This window comes from Oncorhynchus clarkii, chromosome 12 (assembly GCF_045791955.1).
Source record: "Oncorhynchus clarkii lewisi isolate Uvic-CL-2024 chromosome 12, UVic_Ocla_1.0, whole genome shotgun sequence".
NCBI lineage: Eukaryota > Metazoa > Chordata > Actinopteri > Salmoniformes > Salmonidae > Oncorhynchus > Oncorhynchus clarkii.
Window position 1 is genome coordinate 79,315,825 of NC_092158.1, and position 18,011 is coordinate 79,333,835.

At 42.4% G+C, this 18,011-nt stretch overlaps 1 protein-coding gene across 1 annotated transcript; it reads right to left on the bottom strand.

Moving 5' to 3' along the window:
- Positions 1-8,155: 8,155 nt before the first annotated feature.
- Positions 8,156-12,828, bottom strand: LOC139422283 (uncharacterized). The gene is made up of 4 exons (XM_071173469.1): positions 12,691-12,828; positions 12,478-12,556; positions 9,132-9,440; positions 8,156-8,924 (listed from the first exon to the last, which is right to left on the bottom strand). The coding sequence occupies exons 1-4, from the start codon at positions 12,769-12,771 to the stop codon at positions 8,572-8,574; spliced, it is 822 nt and encodes a 273-aa protein (XP_071029570.1). The 5' UTR covers positions 12,772-12,828; the 3' UTR covers positions 8,156-8,571.
- Positions 12,829-18,011: the final 5,183 nt, after the last annotated feature.

The following is an 18,011-nucleotide window of genomic DNA, read 5'->3' on the forward strand; positions in this document are numbered from 1 at the left end:
CTATAATTAGGTTAGTTACATTAACATATTATCAGATGGATAAAGACAGGACACAATCTATAATTAGGTTAGTTACATTAACATATTATCAGATGGATAAAGACAGGACACAATCTATAATTAGGTTAGTTACATTAACATAATATCAGATGGATAAAGACACAATCTATAATTAGGTTAGTTACATTAACATATTATCAGATGGATAAAGACAGGACACAATCTATAATTAGGTTAGTTACATGAACATATTATCAGATGGATAAAGACACAATCTATAATTAGGTTAGTTACATTAACATATTATCAGATGGATAAAGACAGGACACAATCTATAATTAGGTTAGTTACATTAACATATTATCAGATGGATAAAGACACAATCTATAATTAGGTTAGTTACATTAACAGTAAACTAAATATCAGATGGATAAAGACATGACACAATCTATAATTAGGTTAGTTACATTAACATAATATCAGATGGATAAAGACATGACACAATCTATAATTAGGTTAGTTACATTAACATATTATCAGATGGATAAAGACAGGACACAATCTATAATTAGGTTAGTTACATTAACATAATATCAGATGGATAAAGACATGACACAATCTATAATTAGGCTAGTCACATTAACATAATATCAGATGGATAAAGACATGACACAATCTATAATTAGGCTAGTGACATTAACATAATATCAGATGGATAAAGACACAATCTATAATTAGACTAGTTACATTAACATAATATCAGATGGATAAAGACATGACACAATCTATAATTAGGTTAGTTACATTAACATATTATCAGATGGATAAAGGCATGACACAATCTATAATTAGGCTAGTTACATTAACAGTAAACTAAATATCAGATGGATAAAGGTGTGACACAATCTATAATTAGACTAGTTAGATTAACATATTATCAGATGGATAAAGACACAATCTATAATTAGGTTAGTTACATTAACAGTAAAGAAAATATCAGATGGATAAAGACATGACACAATCTATAATTAGACTAGTTACATTAACATAATATCAGATGGATAAAGGTGTGACACAATCTATAATTAGACTAGTTACATTAACATAATATCAGATGGATAAAGACACAATCTATAATTAGACTAGTTACATTAACATAATATCAGATGGATAAAGACACAATCTATAATTAGACTAGTTACATTAACATAATATCAGATGGATAAAGACACAATCTATAATTAGGCTAGTCACATTAACATAATATCAGATGGATAAAGACACAATCTATAATTAGGTTAGTTACATTAACATATTATCAGATGGATAAAGACAGGACACAATCTATAATTAGGTTAGTTACATGAACATATTATCAGATGGATAAAGACACAATCTATAATTAGGTTAGTTACATTAACATAATATCAGATGGATAAAGACAGGACACAATCTATAATTAGGTTAGTTACATTAACATATTATCAGATGGATAAAGACAGGACACAATCTATAATTAGGTTAGTTACATTAACATATTATCAGATGGATAAAGACAGGACACAATCTATAATTAGGCTAGTTACATTAACATAATATCAGATGGATAAAGACACAATCTATAATTAGGCTAGTTACATGAACAGTAAACAAACACAGTAAAGAAAAGGTGAATGGAGATCCAGATAACCAAAACAGCCTACAGCCTGCACAGCTGTCTTGTCAAACAAATATGCCTATAGGCCCGCTTCAGACATGGCGAGTACAGTTGTGGCCAAAAGTTGAGAATGACACAAATATTAATTTTCACAAAGTCTGCTGCCTCAGTTTGTAGGATGGCAATTTGCATATACTCCAGAATGTTATGAAGAGTGATCAGATGAATTGCAATTAATTGCAAAGTCCCTCTTTGTCATGCAAATGAAGTGAATCCCCCCCAAAAACATTTTCACTGCATTTCAGCCCTGCCACAAAAGGACCAGCTGACATCATGTCAGTCATTCTCTCATTAACACAGGTGTGAGTGTTGACGAAGACAAGGCTGGAGATCACTCTGTCATGCTGATTGAGTTCAAATAACAGACTGGAAGCTTCAAAAGGAGGGTGGTGCTTGGAATCATTGTTCTTCCTCTGTCAAACATGGTTACCTGCAAGGAAACAAGCGCCAGGACCGTCTCCTAAAGTTGATTCAGCTGAGGGATCGGGGCACCACCCGTAAGAAGCTTGCTCAGGAATGGCAGCAGGCAGGTGTGAGTGCATCTGCACGCACAGTGAGGCGAAGACTTTTGGAGGATGGCCTGGTGTCAAGAAGGGCAGCAAATAAGCCACTTCTCTCCAGGAAAAACATCAGGGACAGACTGATATTCTGCTAAAGGTACAGGGATTGGACTGCTGAGGACTGGGGTAAAGTCATTTTCTCTGATGAATCCCCTTTCCGATTGTTTGGGGCATCCGGAAAAAAGCTTGTCCAGAAAAGACAAGGTGAGCGCTACTATCAGTCCTGTGTTATGCCAACAGTAAAGCATCCTGAGACCATTCATGTGTGGGGTTGCTTCTCAGCCAAGGGAGTGGGCTCACTCACAATTTTGCCTAAGAACACAGCCATGAATAATGGTACCAAAACATCCTCAGAGAGCAACTTCTCCCTGTCAAGTGTCAATGTGCAGCGGTTAGGACGGAGGAGGACACAGAACTGAGTAAAATACGTACTTTATTCGAAAAGAAACAAATATTTCCACGCAGGGAAAACACACCAGCTCACCGAATTCTTAAACACTAAACAAAGAACAAACACGCACAAAACAATGTGGGAACTAGAGGGTTAAATAGTGAATAAATTATAACGTAATGGGAACCAGGTGTGTACAATCAAGACAAAACAAATGGAAAAAGAAACGTAGATCGGTGGCAGCTAGAAAGCCGGTGACGACGACCGCCGAACGAACAAGGAGAGGCACCAACTTCGGCGGAAGTCGTGACACTCCCAACCATCCAGGAACAGTTTGGTGACGAACAATGCCTTTTCCAGCATGATGGAGCACCTTGCCATAAGGCAAAAGTTCGGGGAACAAAACATTGATATTTTGGGTCCATGGCCAGGAAACTCCCCAGACCTTAATCCCATTGAGAACTTGTGGTAAATCCACAAGAGGCGGGTGGACAAACAAAAACCCACAAATTCTGACAAACTCCAAGCATGGATTATGCAAGAATGGGCTGCCATCAGTCAGGATGCTAGGGCGGATTGCAGAGGTCTTAAAAAAGAAGGGTCAACACTGCTAATATTGACTCTTTGCCTCAACTTCATGTAATTGTCAATAAAAGCCTTTGACACTTATGAAATGCTTGTAATTATAATTCAGTATTCCATAGTAACATCTGACAAAAATATCTAAAGACACTGAAGCAGCAAACTTTGAGGAAATTAATATTTGTGTCATTCTCAAAACTTTTGGCCACGACTGTACAGCGACATGTTGTGATATGGCACAATACACTTTTGTGGATCAAATTCGACCCAGGTAATCAATTAAGCAATGCCAGCCTATCATAAACACTTTTCCAATACGTACAGTTTCATTTACAACCATGAAAACCAAAATAGAATGTAGTTCTATGATGAAACACACCGATATGTAGCTATACCCATGGGCGTCATTTGGGTTCTTGCATTGAAATTATATTTAAGTAATTGAGTATTACAAACACTCTTTCTATGAACCAGTTGCTATTAAATTAAAGTTTTTTGTACAGAAATCCTATGGCTAGGGTAGGATTCTAGGCTAGTCTGGGCTGTCTCCTCTGTTCCAAGATCATGAGGAACAGTTGGAGGTGGAGGGGTTGTGGAGGCACTTTCTTGGCGGCGCTTGTGGAAGGGTGGGTAAGACTGCATGCGGAGCTATTTGGAGCTCGGAAGCATCATCTCCGCTGGGCTTGGTGGCGGCCTCGGTGGTTTGATGCTGCTGCTCATCGCTCTCCTTCTCCTTTTGGCTTTGTTTGGAAACTTTGGCGAGACCCATTTCTGATATCCATCGTGGCAGTGGCAGATTATCTGGTTTTAGCTAGCTAAATAAACTAAGCCTAATGACACTAACGCTTTTTACAGCTAGCTAAATAGCTAAACTCTGTAGTGGCATAAGGCAGAATTGAGTGAAGCTGCTTCAACGGTAAACTTGGCCCCACCCTTATAAATCACGCGCAGGCGCATCACGTTATTCACATAGCCTACCCCAGAGCTGAGAAGCGTTTTTTTCAAGCTTTTTATGGAAACCCAAAGGAGTCATACCTAACCACCCCAGTGGCTTTCCATAGCCCCCTACACACACTGCGGCGTGCTCTGTTCATTGTGCTGATACAGATTTGGCGCCAACATGACACTCAGTCATTTGAACTTTTTTGTTATTTTTATATAGAGACATGAGGTGACACAAGTTTCAACTGAGGGGGCTAAGCCCCCTTTTGCCTCCTCGTGGAACCGAACCGGGCCCTCTGTGTGTGTGTGTGTGCACAGGTGTGTGATTGTGTTTTTCCCCAATGTTATGTACACACCACCAAAAACATGATATATTGTGTAATGACAAGGACAGTGTGCTGAGTTTTGCGGTGGACCATAGCTCTAAACAACAGTACTAATATCCACTGGAGTTTTGTTGACTACTTGTAGAAATTAACTTTTTCATAAACCCCAGTTTTCATTGTGGGGTTCTGATTGTGGCTGCCGCTGCCCCCAATACAGTACCGCAGAGGAAGTTAATGTGTGGCTGTAAAGTACGCTGCAATCAATCAGTTGACGTTTGTCTGTGCCTGTTCAATTACAGAATAATAATGTAAATCAGTGTGCGCTGGGGAAAGACTGAATAGAGCATTATACAACAAAGGCAGACTTGATGAGGCCACTCCAGTCATGGAGTAATAAGGGATCATTTCAGCAGGACAATAAATCCATAGGGCACATCTCCTGCTTTTCTACCCCACTTGTCATTTTGCTCTGCAACAAACCACAAGTCTTCTTGTACTGTATATCTCTCTACCCAGGTAGTGTCTCTGTTAGAGATTGCATGATGGAGAAACATCAGCACACAAGTAACTGATCCTGAGGAACATAATGTCTTTTTTTCCTCCATTGGCTAATTAGTGAGAAAGAGAAATTAGAGAGAAAGAAACTCTCCTGCTAGTCACCTGTAAAAAAAGAAAAACAGAGAGAGAGAGAGAGAGAGAGAGAGAGAGAGAGAGAGAGAGAGAGTCCAGCCTGCTGCCTCTTTGCAGTGTGAGGCATAGGCAGCTTCACTTCACCATGGCAACAGGCTTCCCATCCAACAGCTGCCTGTATCCAGGAGGGCAGAAAGCATCACCCCAGCCCAGCTCTTATCTTAGGCCAGGATATCAGTGATCCAGACCTCACAGATAGACCATCCTCGGAGAAACCCACAAAACCCCAAGGTCCTCCATTCTAACCTACAAGAATTCCCACCATTTACCTTATGTCAAGAGGTGGGGAACTTACAGTCAAGAGTCGTGAGTTGGGTCAAAAATGCACCCATATGTCAGATACCTTGCCTTCGTGTTACAGAGATGCTGCCCAAGAGGTTGTGTATGATAGGTTAGTTTATTCTCTCATAGTACAATACGTTTTAAGGGCTTGGACTGGAACATTGTCTCCATATAGAAGACAAATTCAATAAATAGCTTACAGTGATGCTCTGTGCATGACTCTTTGTGTATGAAGTGTTGTGTAGCACTATGGATGCTATGGAGTACTATCATCAAACACAGACTTGTCTTTTAATGCTTTGGTTTTATTCAATTAATGTAGAAGAGAAAACTCTTCCCCACATTCATTTACCATAACTAAGAGAGCTATCTGATGAGAATCAGCAAATCCAAATGAACTTTCCCAAGCCCAGCTAGACTTATATCATCCCTTATAAACCAGTCCCGCTGAAGGCTGGAAAAAGAGAGGCTTTGATAGGACTGGTTTATAAGGGATGATATAAGTCTAGCTGGGCTTGGGAAAGTTCATTTGGATTTGCTGATTCTCATCAGATAGCTCTCTTAGTTATGGTAAATGAATGTGGGGAAGAGTTTTCTCTTCTACATTAATTGAATAAAGCCAAAGCATTAAAAGACAAGTCTGTGTAGCAAACAGATGTTGTTGTTGAAATTATGAGAGCTGAAGAACACAATAGTTTCCGTTAAATAGCAGAACACTGCAAGTAATTGAACTAATAAAAAATACACAACAGGAACTTTCCCCTATTAGCTAATTGAAAAGAAAAGAGTAAGGGCACAATGAAATGATCTACCGTATTTTCATTCGAATCTTTTATTTTCATATAAACACTTATAAACTACATATAAAATACATTTGTAAACATACAGAGAAGCTTTGGTGTGTGCAGTGAATATTCTACATTATGTAGTGTGTGTGTTCTGCATTCTGTGTTCCTATACCATGTGACAAATATGTACAAGGAAGCATATCATGTATCCCTCAACCACACACCAATTACTTGCAATTACTTCCTTATTCCCAGCCAATGTTGCGCATTGCTTTGTAGCTAGCCATTGTCAATCATGCCAGTCCCAGCACTTGAGAGCTGACTATTGACCCATATGCCAGGCTAGAAATAGACTCTTATCTTCCTTAGACTTGCAGTCTAACACCCCACTTCACCACCCCTCAACACACACATATGTCCTTACACTCATGCTTAGTGAACCAGGGTCTTCGCTCCTCTCTCTCTTATTGATTCAGTGTCTGATTGGGTGGTGGCTCTGCTGGAGTGTGTTGTTTTTGGCCTATTGAGCCGACTCACCCTCTACTCTGTCCACAGTGGCTGACCTCTCCTCCTGCCTCTCTACTCTCTCTAGGGAGCCTTTGGACCAGCATCGCTGAGTCTCAGCCCTTAACCGCCTGTCCCACCACCTTGCTCTAGGGATAGCCATGTCAGGTCTCCCTAATGCTATGTGGAAGCAGGTGTTATCTTTTTTTAGTCTGTTCACTCACCATGCACCCATCTGTCTGTGTGTATATTACAGTGAAACTCTATAAACTACATCACAAACAGGAATTTGTCTTCCAGTCAAGTTAAACAGAGATGTGGTTCTCTTAACCGCTGTGTTGCGTTAAATCTATACAGACTAGGCTACAACTAAAGCCCATTGTGGACCTTTGTACACCTTGGAGCAGGTTTGCCAAAAGGAGGCCAATGACCATCATCTCCTTTCTAGGTAATGTTTGATTTTACTGAAACAAACTGTCAATCGATTTAAAACACTTCAACTATATTTCTGATCATGCCCTGTTTGGGACAACAGGACTCATCATCCTGATGAGTGTTTGATAATGACATCCCACTTTGCAGGAATCCTCACAATTGTCGGGGAAATGTATCTATTTATCAGAAGAATGCAGAATGTGTTGTTATACTGTGTACTCAACAGGTACTTTTACCATCTCTCACAGCAGCCCACACATGTGCAACAAGGTCAGTCCATCTAAAACAGTTTACATATCCTCGCACCTGATAATGCATTAGAGATGTGAGTTTGACACCACAGAAGTCATGTGGATTGATTTGAGTGTTTTATAATGAGACATTTGACCCTCCACTCCTTCACTTTGCAGGAGACCCCACATTGGCGTAGAGGAAATTGATAGGAAATGTGTCACATCAAAGTGTTGATTTATACAGAACAGTTGGATTGGAATTCACACAGCATGAGTGTGTGTGTTTGTATGCAGAGGGAGAAGAGTTGTGTATGATTGGTTTGAATGTCCTCTCTGGTGGGATGACTCTGCCTCCTTGTGGTACACTGAGAAGGAACTAGAAATGCAATTTGAATGACCATGAGTCCTCATTCATTAACTGTCAATGTCATGAGTTCCCTCAGTGGTCTGGTGCATTTTTAAATTGAGAACTAGTACAGAAAACAACACAGGTGACTATATTTGCTATGGTATAATACAACTTGTATTTTAGAATCCAGAACACATGAACATGTCCTTCTAGCCATGTTTTGACATTGCATTGATTATTATATAAATCAGTCTAATCAGTTCTGACTGTAAAACACAGCAACAAGTTATGACAGGCTTAATAAGCAAGATCAGTCAATTCAACAATACAATTTAGAATATCTTTATTACAATTTAGAATATCTTTATTACGCATCTAACAGCAATACTATTTCCATCAGTAAACACTTTCACCACCAGGAAGCAGTATTCTACTACTGTAATAAGCAATGCAATTTAAACAAGTGTATAACGTTGAAGACAAACAATGAAAACTTCTTACAGTATTCTCAAATCCCAATGTACAATGATTTTCAGTTTAAAATTCAATTGTATTTATTGTAATTACTTTGATATTTTGCTTCTCAGTATAAAAAGTGAAAACATATATCCACTTTGGCCATGGCAGTCCAGGTTTGCTTTCTCTTCACTCAGTAAGAGAAAGGCCCTGATCCATCCTGTGTAGATGTGCCCTGACCAGGAAAGCCCTTTTCCCTACTGTGGTTCGAAGTCCCATGTTCAGTAAAAAACCTCCTGACCTCCCATGAGTAGTCCTATGTTATGATTATGAGTCCAACCAGGATGAAGACCAACAGCAGTCTGCTCCTAGTCTTTGTCCCTGAAGAGATCACTCTGGAGTAGTGCAGCTGTTTGTGAGAGCTGTAGGTTCCACTACTAGGTATCCACAAGGAGCAGTTGTAAGGCTCAGTCCCAGCCTGGGTAGGCAGGGTACTCCTTATATCAAACAGCCCCTCTTCATCCAGCTGGCTCTTGGTGCTGGCGAACTCTGTTATATTCTCAGAGCCCAGGAACCAGTGTACTGTGCCTTCTGGGTAAACTCCAAATAACTGGCACTCAATCTGAGACTCATTCTGGAACACTTTGTGCTCAGATGTCCTTAGGCACTCTGCAATGTTGTGAGAAAAATAGGATGAGTATTGAGTAGTTCTCAAGTAACATTCACATAGCTGGAGTGTGTCTAACAAGTTCATTGCCATATTTGTGTAATATTTGGTCTGACTTGCCTACATGTGTCATTGTTGCAATTGCTCTCATCCTACAACAGCATCATCATTAGTTATATAGGAGCATTATTCCTATACAGTATACAGACCTTGCATTGTCACAGTGGTGTTGGCAGCTGTGATCGTTAGGTTGGAGCGCAGTTTGCAGGTGTAGTTACCCTGACTGGACGGCATCACCCGAGTCAGATTGAGTGTGAGGGTGTTGTTTGTGATGTCACACCGGACGCCAGGAAAGGAGAATACACCAGTGGCATTGACCACACACAGCCGTTTCATTTTCCATACCCAGGAAAAGAGAATGATCTCGAGTGGGCTCGATGACATGATGTCACACTGCAGGGACACATTCTGATCACACTGAGACTTTACCTCAGTACTGGTTCTCAGCTCCACTTTACCTGTGAATGAATGGATAAAGAGGAAACTATTATATCGCCAGGTATAGGAAGCTTTCCATGCTTACACACACTATTTACACTGACCAAAAATAAATCGAATGCAACACTTTAAAGGATTTTGCTGAGTTACAGTTCATATAAGGAAATCAGTCAATTTAAATAAATGCATTATACCCTGATCTATGGATTTCACATGACTGGCAATACAGATATGTATCTGTCGGTCACAGATAAATATAAAATTAAAAAGTAGGGGCGTAGATAAAAAAAACAGTCAGTATCTGGTGTGACCACCATTTGGCTCATGCAGAGTTGATCAGGCTGTTGATTGTGGCCTGTGGAATGTTGCCGCACTCCTCTTCAATGGCTGTGCGAAGTTGCTGGATATTGGCGGGAACACGCTGTCGTACACGTCCACCCAGAGCAGTGGTCACCAACCTTTTCTGAGTCAAGATCACTTTGGCAGTCAAAAAGCAAGCAGAGATCTACTGCTTTTTTACATTAACCTCACAAACAGTTGTAGAAAGGAGGTTTGGGCCATAGGACTAATACATTATCACAGCATATTGGCTATATGATTGGCCTGCCAAAGACCATATTATATTTCGAACTCGAGCTTTGATAACAAAATAGATCAATTGGTTTAGCACTTGTGAGGCAAATCATTTGTTTTTTATTTTACTGGACTGGTGGTACCTGCATCACGACGTCAGTGATCTCCAGGTCGAAAAGTCGGAGCTCTAGAAAGATGCCCGAGTTTTCCGACTTGGAATTCCAAGCTGGATGACCGTTCAAAAGACTTGTCCCAACCACCTCTCACGGTCCCTGCTCTCTCCTTCCTTTCCTCCGGTGAGACTGACCAGAGAGAGTGGACACCGTGTTCCACCTGATGGCGAAACTCGAGTCGTACCACATCTGCCTCATGCACAAATTTATGTTGTTCCTATGACCAGAGAAAGTTACATTATTCCTTAATATTAAAATCGACACGACGAGTTGCTAATAATAATAAAACGCAGGGCTATCGATACTTGGCTACTCATTCATTGCAGCCCGAGCAGAAGTACGGAGAAGCACGTTTTGTAATAGTGTTGAATAAAAACAGTGACAGTGCTGAATATAAACATGAACTCACTCATAAAATCAGCAGCTCTTTGCTGTATTCGTTGACAGTCTCTCTGTGGTCATGGTTTTAAAATATATAAAATATTACGTACGCTAGTAGCCTATTAAACTTTGCTGTGGCCAGGGTCATGGAAGCTCTGTGGCCAGGGTCATGGAAGTTCTGTAGCCACCGTGATTTGAGCTATCCGATTGGGCAGCGCAATAGGTGAAGTCGATTTAGTCACAGATTTGCCGGTCCTGCGGGTAGGCTGAGTTTGTCTCATGGAAACACTTTGTTTACCCGGTGCGCTCAACACGATTTTAAAAAAGGAACACAAGCCTTTATCGTTCGTTGGCTTTTCTACAGAAATATTTGGTGATCGACTAGGAATGCCTTGAAGATCGATCAGTTGGCGACCACTGATCCAAAGCATCCCAAATATGCTCAATGGGTGACATGTCTGGTAAGCATGCAGGCCATGGAAGAACTGGGACATTTTCAGCTTCCAGGAATTGTGTACAGATCCTTGTGACATGGGGCTGTGCATTATCATGCTGAAACATGAGGTGATAGCTGCGGATGAATGGCACGACAATGCGCCTCAGGATCTCGTCACGGTATCTCTGGGGATTCAAATTGCCATTGATTAAATACAATTGTGTTCATTGTCAGTAGCTTATGCCTGCCCATACCATAACCCCACCTCCACCATGAGGCAATCTGTTCACAACGTTGGCATCAGCAAACTGCTCGCCCAAACGACCACATTCACGCTTTCTGTTGTCTGCCCGATCAGCAGTTGAAACGGGATTAATCCGTGGAGAGCCCACTTCTCCACCTTCTTGGTCATCGAAGGTGAGCATTTGCCACTGAAGTTGGTTACGACGCCAAACTGCAGTCAGGTCAAGACCCTGGTGAGGACGACAAGCACGCAGATGAGCTTCCCTGACATGGTTTCTGACAGTTTGTGCAGAAATTCTTTGGTTGTTCAAACCCGCAGTTTCATCAGCTGTCCACGTGGCTGGTCTCAGACGATCCCGCAGGTGAAGAAGCCAGATGTGGAGGTCCTGGTCTGGCGTGTTTACACATGTTCTGCGGTTGTGAGGCCAGTTGGACGTACTGCCAAATTCTCTAAAACAACATTGCACTCGATTTAATAGAGAAATTAACATTAAATGATCTGGCAACAGCTATGGTGGACATTCCTGCAGTCAGCATGCCAATTGCACGCTCTCTCAAAACTCAAGACATCTGTGGCATTGTGGTGTGGGACAAAACTGCACATTTTAGAATGCCATTTTATTGCCCCCAGCACAAGGTGCACCTGTGTAATGATCATGCTGTTTAATCAGCTTCTTGATATGACACACCTGTCAGGTGGATGGATTATCTTGGCAAAGGAGAAATGCTCACTAACAGGGATGTAAACTAATTTGTGCACAGATTTTGAGAGAAATAAGCTATTTGTGCGTATGGAACATTTCTGGGAACTTTGATTTCGGCTCATGAAACATGGGATCAACACACATGTTGTGTTTATATTTTTGTTAAGTGCATATTGTGCCCATAGCCAGTTCAGCTAGGAAAGAATGAGTTGTGAGAACTTGAAGAAAGTTTGTTTCTGTAGAAAGCAGATCATCTTTACTCAGGTCTTCTCAAGTTAGTACTACAGATTCCATCTTTCACTTTATCAAGGTCCTAGCCAGACAGCATGGATCTTTTGAACCAAAAATGTTTTTTACTTTATAGTTCTTTTATAGCAGAATCTTACCCAAAATTATTTGAAACATGGCTGTACTTTCTGTATTTGCTGGATGTGACACATCCTTACTAAAAGACAAAAGATTGCTCCCTCAAGCAGCTTTTTTGTCTGGTAAAAAACAGCCAAAATATGTTTTTGTGCACTGTCTCACAATGTTAAAAATCACTTACTTTCACTGTTGACAACTGAAGAGAGCCAGATGGCTAAGACCCAGATAAAAATGACCTCTGTTTTTCTCTGTTGTTTCATCTGCAATTAAATTGACATGAGTTACTTTAGACGGCACAGTTCACAGCTCAAACACATGTCTCTAAAGAGAGAGAGAGGATCCAATCCAAAGCACAGGGTTACTTTCTGATATGTATTATAGCAGTACTACTCACCATCTTGTTAAAGCTCTTAAAATCACAGTCTTCTCTGTTTATGACTTCCTGCCTCTCTTTTCCCGTGAGTGGTTTACTCATACAGATTTAAAGCACTTGAACTAACCTCAAGCTGTGTTTAGGTCTTGCACATTTCTGAGCCAGAGAGTGTCTCATCTCAATTGTACTATAACATGGATCATTCCTCTGGGTTTGTTTTCATGCCTAATGTCATGTAGTGTCAGGTTTGCACTATAACATGTCCAGACGGGCCTTTTTGCTCTGGTTTGAGTGAGGAACTATGCTGATTGTTCGGGCAAATGCAAGCAGCTTCAGATACTTTTCAGTTTCACTTTTGTCAGTCATCTGGAAAGGCCTCTAGTTATTTTTTATAAACTCCATGTTTGATTTATTCCCTTATATGGAAATTATGTTCTATTTCTTGTTTATTTCAGTTAACAGGGACAATAATTAGTACTGCGTTCCCCCCTTCTTATCAAACTAATCATGACATAAAGGGAAGCTTATTGTAAAATGTTGCCCTTGAATTCCATACATTTCATACTTTTGTGTTTTTTATAACCTTGCTTATAATCTTCCATCTCTTGTATATTTCTTGAGACTTTCATTTCGTCCAAGAATAACATCTGGAGTGATACTAGAACACCCACGTACCCAATCCTCAAACTTGCCTTTTATTTCCCCGTAAACATTTTCCTCAGATTCCCCTAGTATCCTCAAATGGAATTATAGGATACTGAGTTTGGACCAGACAAAAACAATGTTAGTTGAAGTCTTGAAGGTCAAAGTTGCTTAACTCTCACTTATCCATCATTTTGTCTTGTTTCTGGCTTTTCTGTCACCATGCAATACACCCCCTCTCAGAGAAATAAACTCTATAGAATCTGTCCACCCACTTGTATTGAAAATAGATTGAAATGTAGTTCCTCCGACACATCTTGACAAACTAAGGGTATTTTAATTGTCCTTGACTCACTGAAAGACATGCTATTGTCTGAGGGAAGAGCGATTGAGTAACAATCTATTCCTACAGTTGAATTACATACTGTATCCCTCTCAGATTGAGAGTTTTACTGCTTCTGAAATCTCAAGTTTACCTTCACATTGAATTCTTTCACAGCTATTATTAAACTATCACACTTCCTTTTGTTTCATGAACCTAAAAAAAAAAATCTGAAAGAAAACCCAACCACTTTTATTGCCATGTTTATTTGATTTTTAAGCACTTTGCTGTTTAATGACAGAGATACAATCAAATGTCTCCTGGGTCTTGCCAGAGAACGCATCAACCTCCAACACTCATATAGGATTTCAGCTGTAATTATAGACTATGTCAAATCCTCGCAGCATTACAATTGGACTGCTGGTGTATGAAAGGCAGAAAGTCAACTTCCACTTAGTGGCTGCATTCAAATCTTTAACTTCATTGATAGCAGCACAAATAAAAGTATTACCCTTCAAAAGAAATGGGACGATATCATCATGATGGCCCTTTAGTGATTTGGGAGGTAATTAGAACATGGCCTTCCTCATAGATATTATTGACTGTGGTGGTGACTCTGTCAATGAGAATCCCTATGTGGAAGATAATCTGAGCACATTCATGATTTCATAGTGATCATCACAGGTCAGGGTTGTGAAACACTGTCCTCTTTCCTACCTGTGTGAGGAGGGAACTAGGGCTTGTAGAGCCTTGTCAGTGCTCTGAAGGAGATTCGCATGGCCCACCCCTTAATTACCCACTCCCTGACTCATTCATATGGGAGTTACACATTGACCATGTAACATCACAGTGGTAGTTGTTATAAGTTGCCTTTTTCCAAATGAGTGAACATCAATATGGAGAAATGTATACATTAAATACTCAGTTATATGTAATTGCAACAGGAGTCTACCAGTGTCATAACTTGCCCAAGAATGTACTACTATTGTCAAATAAAATTCTAGTACTAATGTTTGCTTAAGACCACAGCTACCTGGGCAAATTTCCATATTTGCCAACTGGATACAGACGGGATATTATATAACACATCTGTCAACATCTGAATGAACATAATGGGCAGTGGGTTGCAGCATGTCTTGGACTTTGCAGTTTTTACACCACAGCAACCTTCTTTAACAAATGTATTTTGGCAGTGTCTGTACACACCCAGCATATCTCATCTGCCTTTTTAGTTGTCTTGTGAAACAGACAATGTTTGTCAGTCAGGGTACTGTGAAGTTGGTTCTTAATTCTAGCTAAGATAACAGACAAACAGAATCTGTCCTAACCCTTGTGTTTTCTTAAGGGTCAAAAATGGCCTGCCACTATGTTTAACAGCAGAGAAAAAACCCTAAATTATATTTCTTTCAACTTGAAATTTGATTACTTTTCCTAGAGTGACCCCAACATTAGAAAAAGTGAAACATCACCTTGTCACGAATATTACCGAAGGTGGCTCCCCTTCTTGTTCGGGTGGCGCTTCACCTGTTCATTGTTTGGTTGTTAGAGTGGGGTTATTTAAGTTTGTTTAGCCCGCTTCTGTTTGTGCGGGCTTGCTCTTCTGTATTTGTGAGAGGTGTTAGTGTTTTGTTGGGTTTTCTCGCTGTCCTGGTATTTTACCTAAGGGTACTATTTGTTTTAATAGTTACGCCTGTGTTGGGTATACTATTTTGTTCTTTTGATTTTGGACATTAAAGCGTGTTTTTTCCCGCATCCGTTGCTCTCTGCGCCTGACTCCACACCCATTCACTCATTGAGCGTTACAGAAGCCTGCACCATTCTTATGGAGTCAGCAGGAGCAGCGACCACCCCTCTCCCCACGATGGAGGAGAGAGTCCTTCATCACACGTCCATCCTCCATCGGATCAGCGATGGATCAAATGATGGAGAGGATGGACTGTTGGGAGAGGAGTGGTCTCCCTACTACCCCACCTACCCTCCCATCAGCAACTCTACCATCTCCTCCAGTGGGATCCGGTGTCAGCGCTCTGCGTATCACGCCTCCGAGGGAGTACGATGGAGCGGCGGCGGGGTGCCAGGGATTCCTGTTACAACTAGAGCTCTACCTGGCCACCGTTCGGCCGGCTCCCTCGGACGAGGAGAGCGTGAGTGTCCTCGTCTCCTGCCTGACGGTTAGAGCCCTGGAGTGGGCCAATGCTGTCTGGAACGGGCCCGACTCAGCGAGGGGCGACTACCCGGAGTTCACCCGCCATTTCCAGGCCGTGTTCGATCACCCTCCGGAGGGCCGAGCGGCGGGTGAGATGTTGTTCCATCTCCGGCAGGGGACGAGGAGCGCGCAGGACTTCGCGCTGGATTTCCGGACCTTGGCGGCTGGAGCAGGGTGGAACGACAGGGCCCTGATAGACCATTACAGGAGTAGCCTGAGAGAGGACGTCCGCAGGGAGCTGGCTTGTCGGGACACTACGCTCAGCCTGGATGAACTGATATACCTGTCGATCCGGTTAGACCATCTGCTAGCTGCTCGCGGACGTTCTGAGAGGGTCCTGTTAGTTCCACCTCCTGACCCTCCCGCTCCTATCCTGATGGAGCTAGGAGGGGCCACATCTAGGGAGATCGGAGGAGGAGGCTCCTCCTGTACCAGTTGTGGCCGGAGAGGGCACACTTCAGGTCGGTGCTGTAGGAGTTCAACTGGGAGTCGAGAGGGCAGGCAGAACACTCCTCGGTTACCCCAGGTGAGTCAGCACCACACTCTCCCAGAGTTTCCTGTTTCCTGGTCACATGTTTTTATTAATTTGTTTCCTTAAATTTGTTCCCTCTCTCCAGCATAAGGCGCTAGTCGATTCAGGCGCAGCTGGGAACTTTATAGATCGCGAACTCGCTCAGAGGTTGAGGATTCCGTTAGTTAAGGTAGAACCCCCTTTTCCTGTGCACTCTTTAGATAGTCGACCATTAGGGTCAGGGCTAGTCAGGGAGGCCACAATTCCTTTGGAGATGATTACGCCGGGGAATCATAAGGAGCGGATTAGTCTGTTCCTTATCGATTCACCTGCGTTTCCGGTGGTGCTGGGGATTCCCTGGCTGGCTATTCACAATCCGACGATTTCGTGGAAACAGGGAACTCTCCAGGGGTGGTCTGATGAGTGTTCAGGCAGGTGTGTAGGAGTTTCCATCGGTGCGACAACGGTGGAGAGTCCAGACCAGGTTTCCACCATGCGCATTCCCGCTGAGTATGCCAATTTGGCTATCGCTTTCAGTAAAAAGAAAGCGACCCAATTACCACAGACGTTGGCTATGGAGACTATGGAAGCTCTGAGACAGGGGTACAATTGTCCCTCCATGTCACCCGTCTCCTCAAGTTTATTTTTTGTGAAGAAAAAGGATGGTGGTTTGCGTCCGTGTATTGATTATCGAGGTCTCAATTCCATCACGGTGGGTTTTAGTTACCCACTACCTCTCATCGCTATGGCAGTGGAATCCTTTCACGGAGCGCAGTTCTTCACGAAACTGGATATCAGGAGCACGTATAATCTGGTGCGTATTCGGGAGGGAGATGAGTGGAAAACCGTGTTTAGTACCACATCTGGCCATTATGAGTACCTCGTCATGCCGTACGGGTTAAAGAATGCTCCAGCTATCTTTCAATCCTTCGTTGACGAGATTCTCAGAGACCTGCACGGACAGCGTGTGGTGGTGTATATTGACGATATTTTGATCTACTTCGCTACACGCACCGCGCATGTGTCTCTGGTGCGCAAGGTTCTTGGGCGACTGCTGGAGCATGACCTGTACGTGAAGGCGGAGAAATGTGAGTTTTCCAAACGAGCCGTTTCCTTCCTGGGAGATCGCATTTCCAGCTCGGGGGTGGTAATGGAGGGTGACCGCGTCAAGGCCGTGCGTAATTGGCCGACTCCGACCACGGTAAAGGAGGTGCAGCGGTTCTTAGGGTTTGCCAATTACTACCGGAGGTTTATCCAGGGTTTTGGTCAGGTAGCAGCTCCTATTACCTCACTGCTGAAGGGGGGGCCGGTGCGTTTGCAGTGGTTAGCAGAGGCGGACGGAGCTTTCTGTTGGTTGAAGGCGCTGTTCACCGAGGCGCCGGTGTTGGCGCATCCGGGCCCTTCTTTGGCGTTCATAGTAGAGGTGGACGCATCCGAGGCTGGGGTTGGAGCGGTGCTCTCACAGCGCTCGGGTACGCCACCGAAGCTCCGCCCCTGTGCTTTTTTTTCTTCGAAGAAGCTCGGGCCAGCGGAGCGGAATTATGATGTGGGGGACAGGGAGTTGTTGGCTATGGTTAAGGCCCTGAAGGTGTGGAGACACTGGCTTGGGGGGGGGCTAAGCACCCTTTCCTCATCTGGACTGAATCCTCGTCAGGCAAGGT

What these genes read in the sequence shown, in the direction of transcription:
- LOC139422283 (XM_071173469.1), bottom strand. Translation starts at nt 12,771, where the DNA reads ATGAGTAAACCACTCACGGGAAAAGAGAGGCAGGAAGTCATAAACAGA. An exon ending in TTCAGTTGTCAACAGTGAAA is followed by an intron (nt 9,441 to 12,477) that starts GTAAGTGATTTT and finishes ATTCATTCACAG; the next exon opens with GTAAAGTGGAGCTGAGAACC. An exon ending in CACCACTGTGACAATGCAAG is followed by an intron (nt 8,925 to 9,131) that starts GTCTGTATACTG and finishes ACAACATTGCAG; the next exon opens with AGTGCCTAAGGACATCTGAG.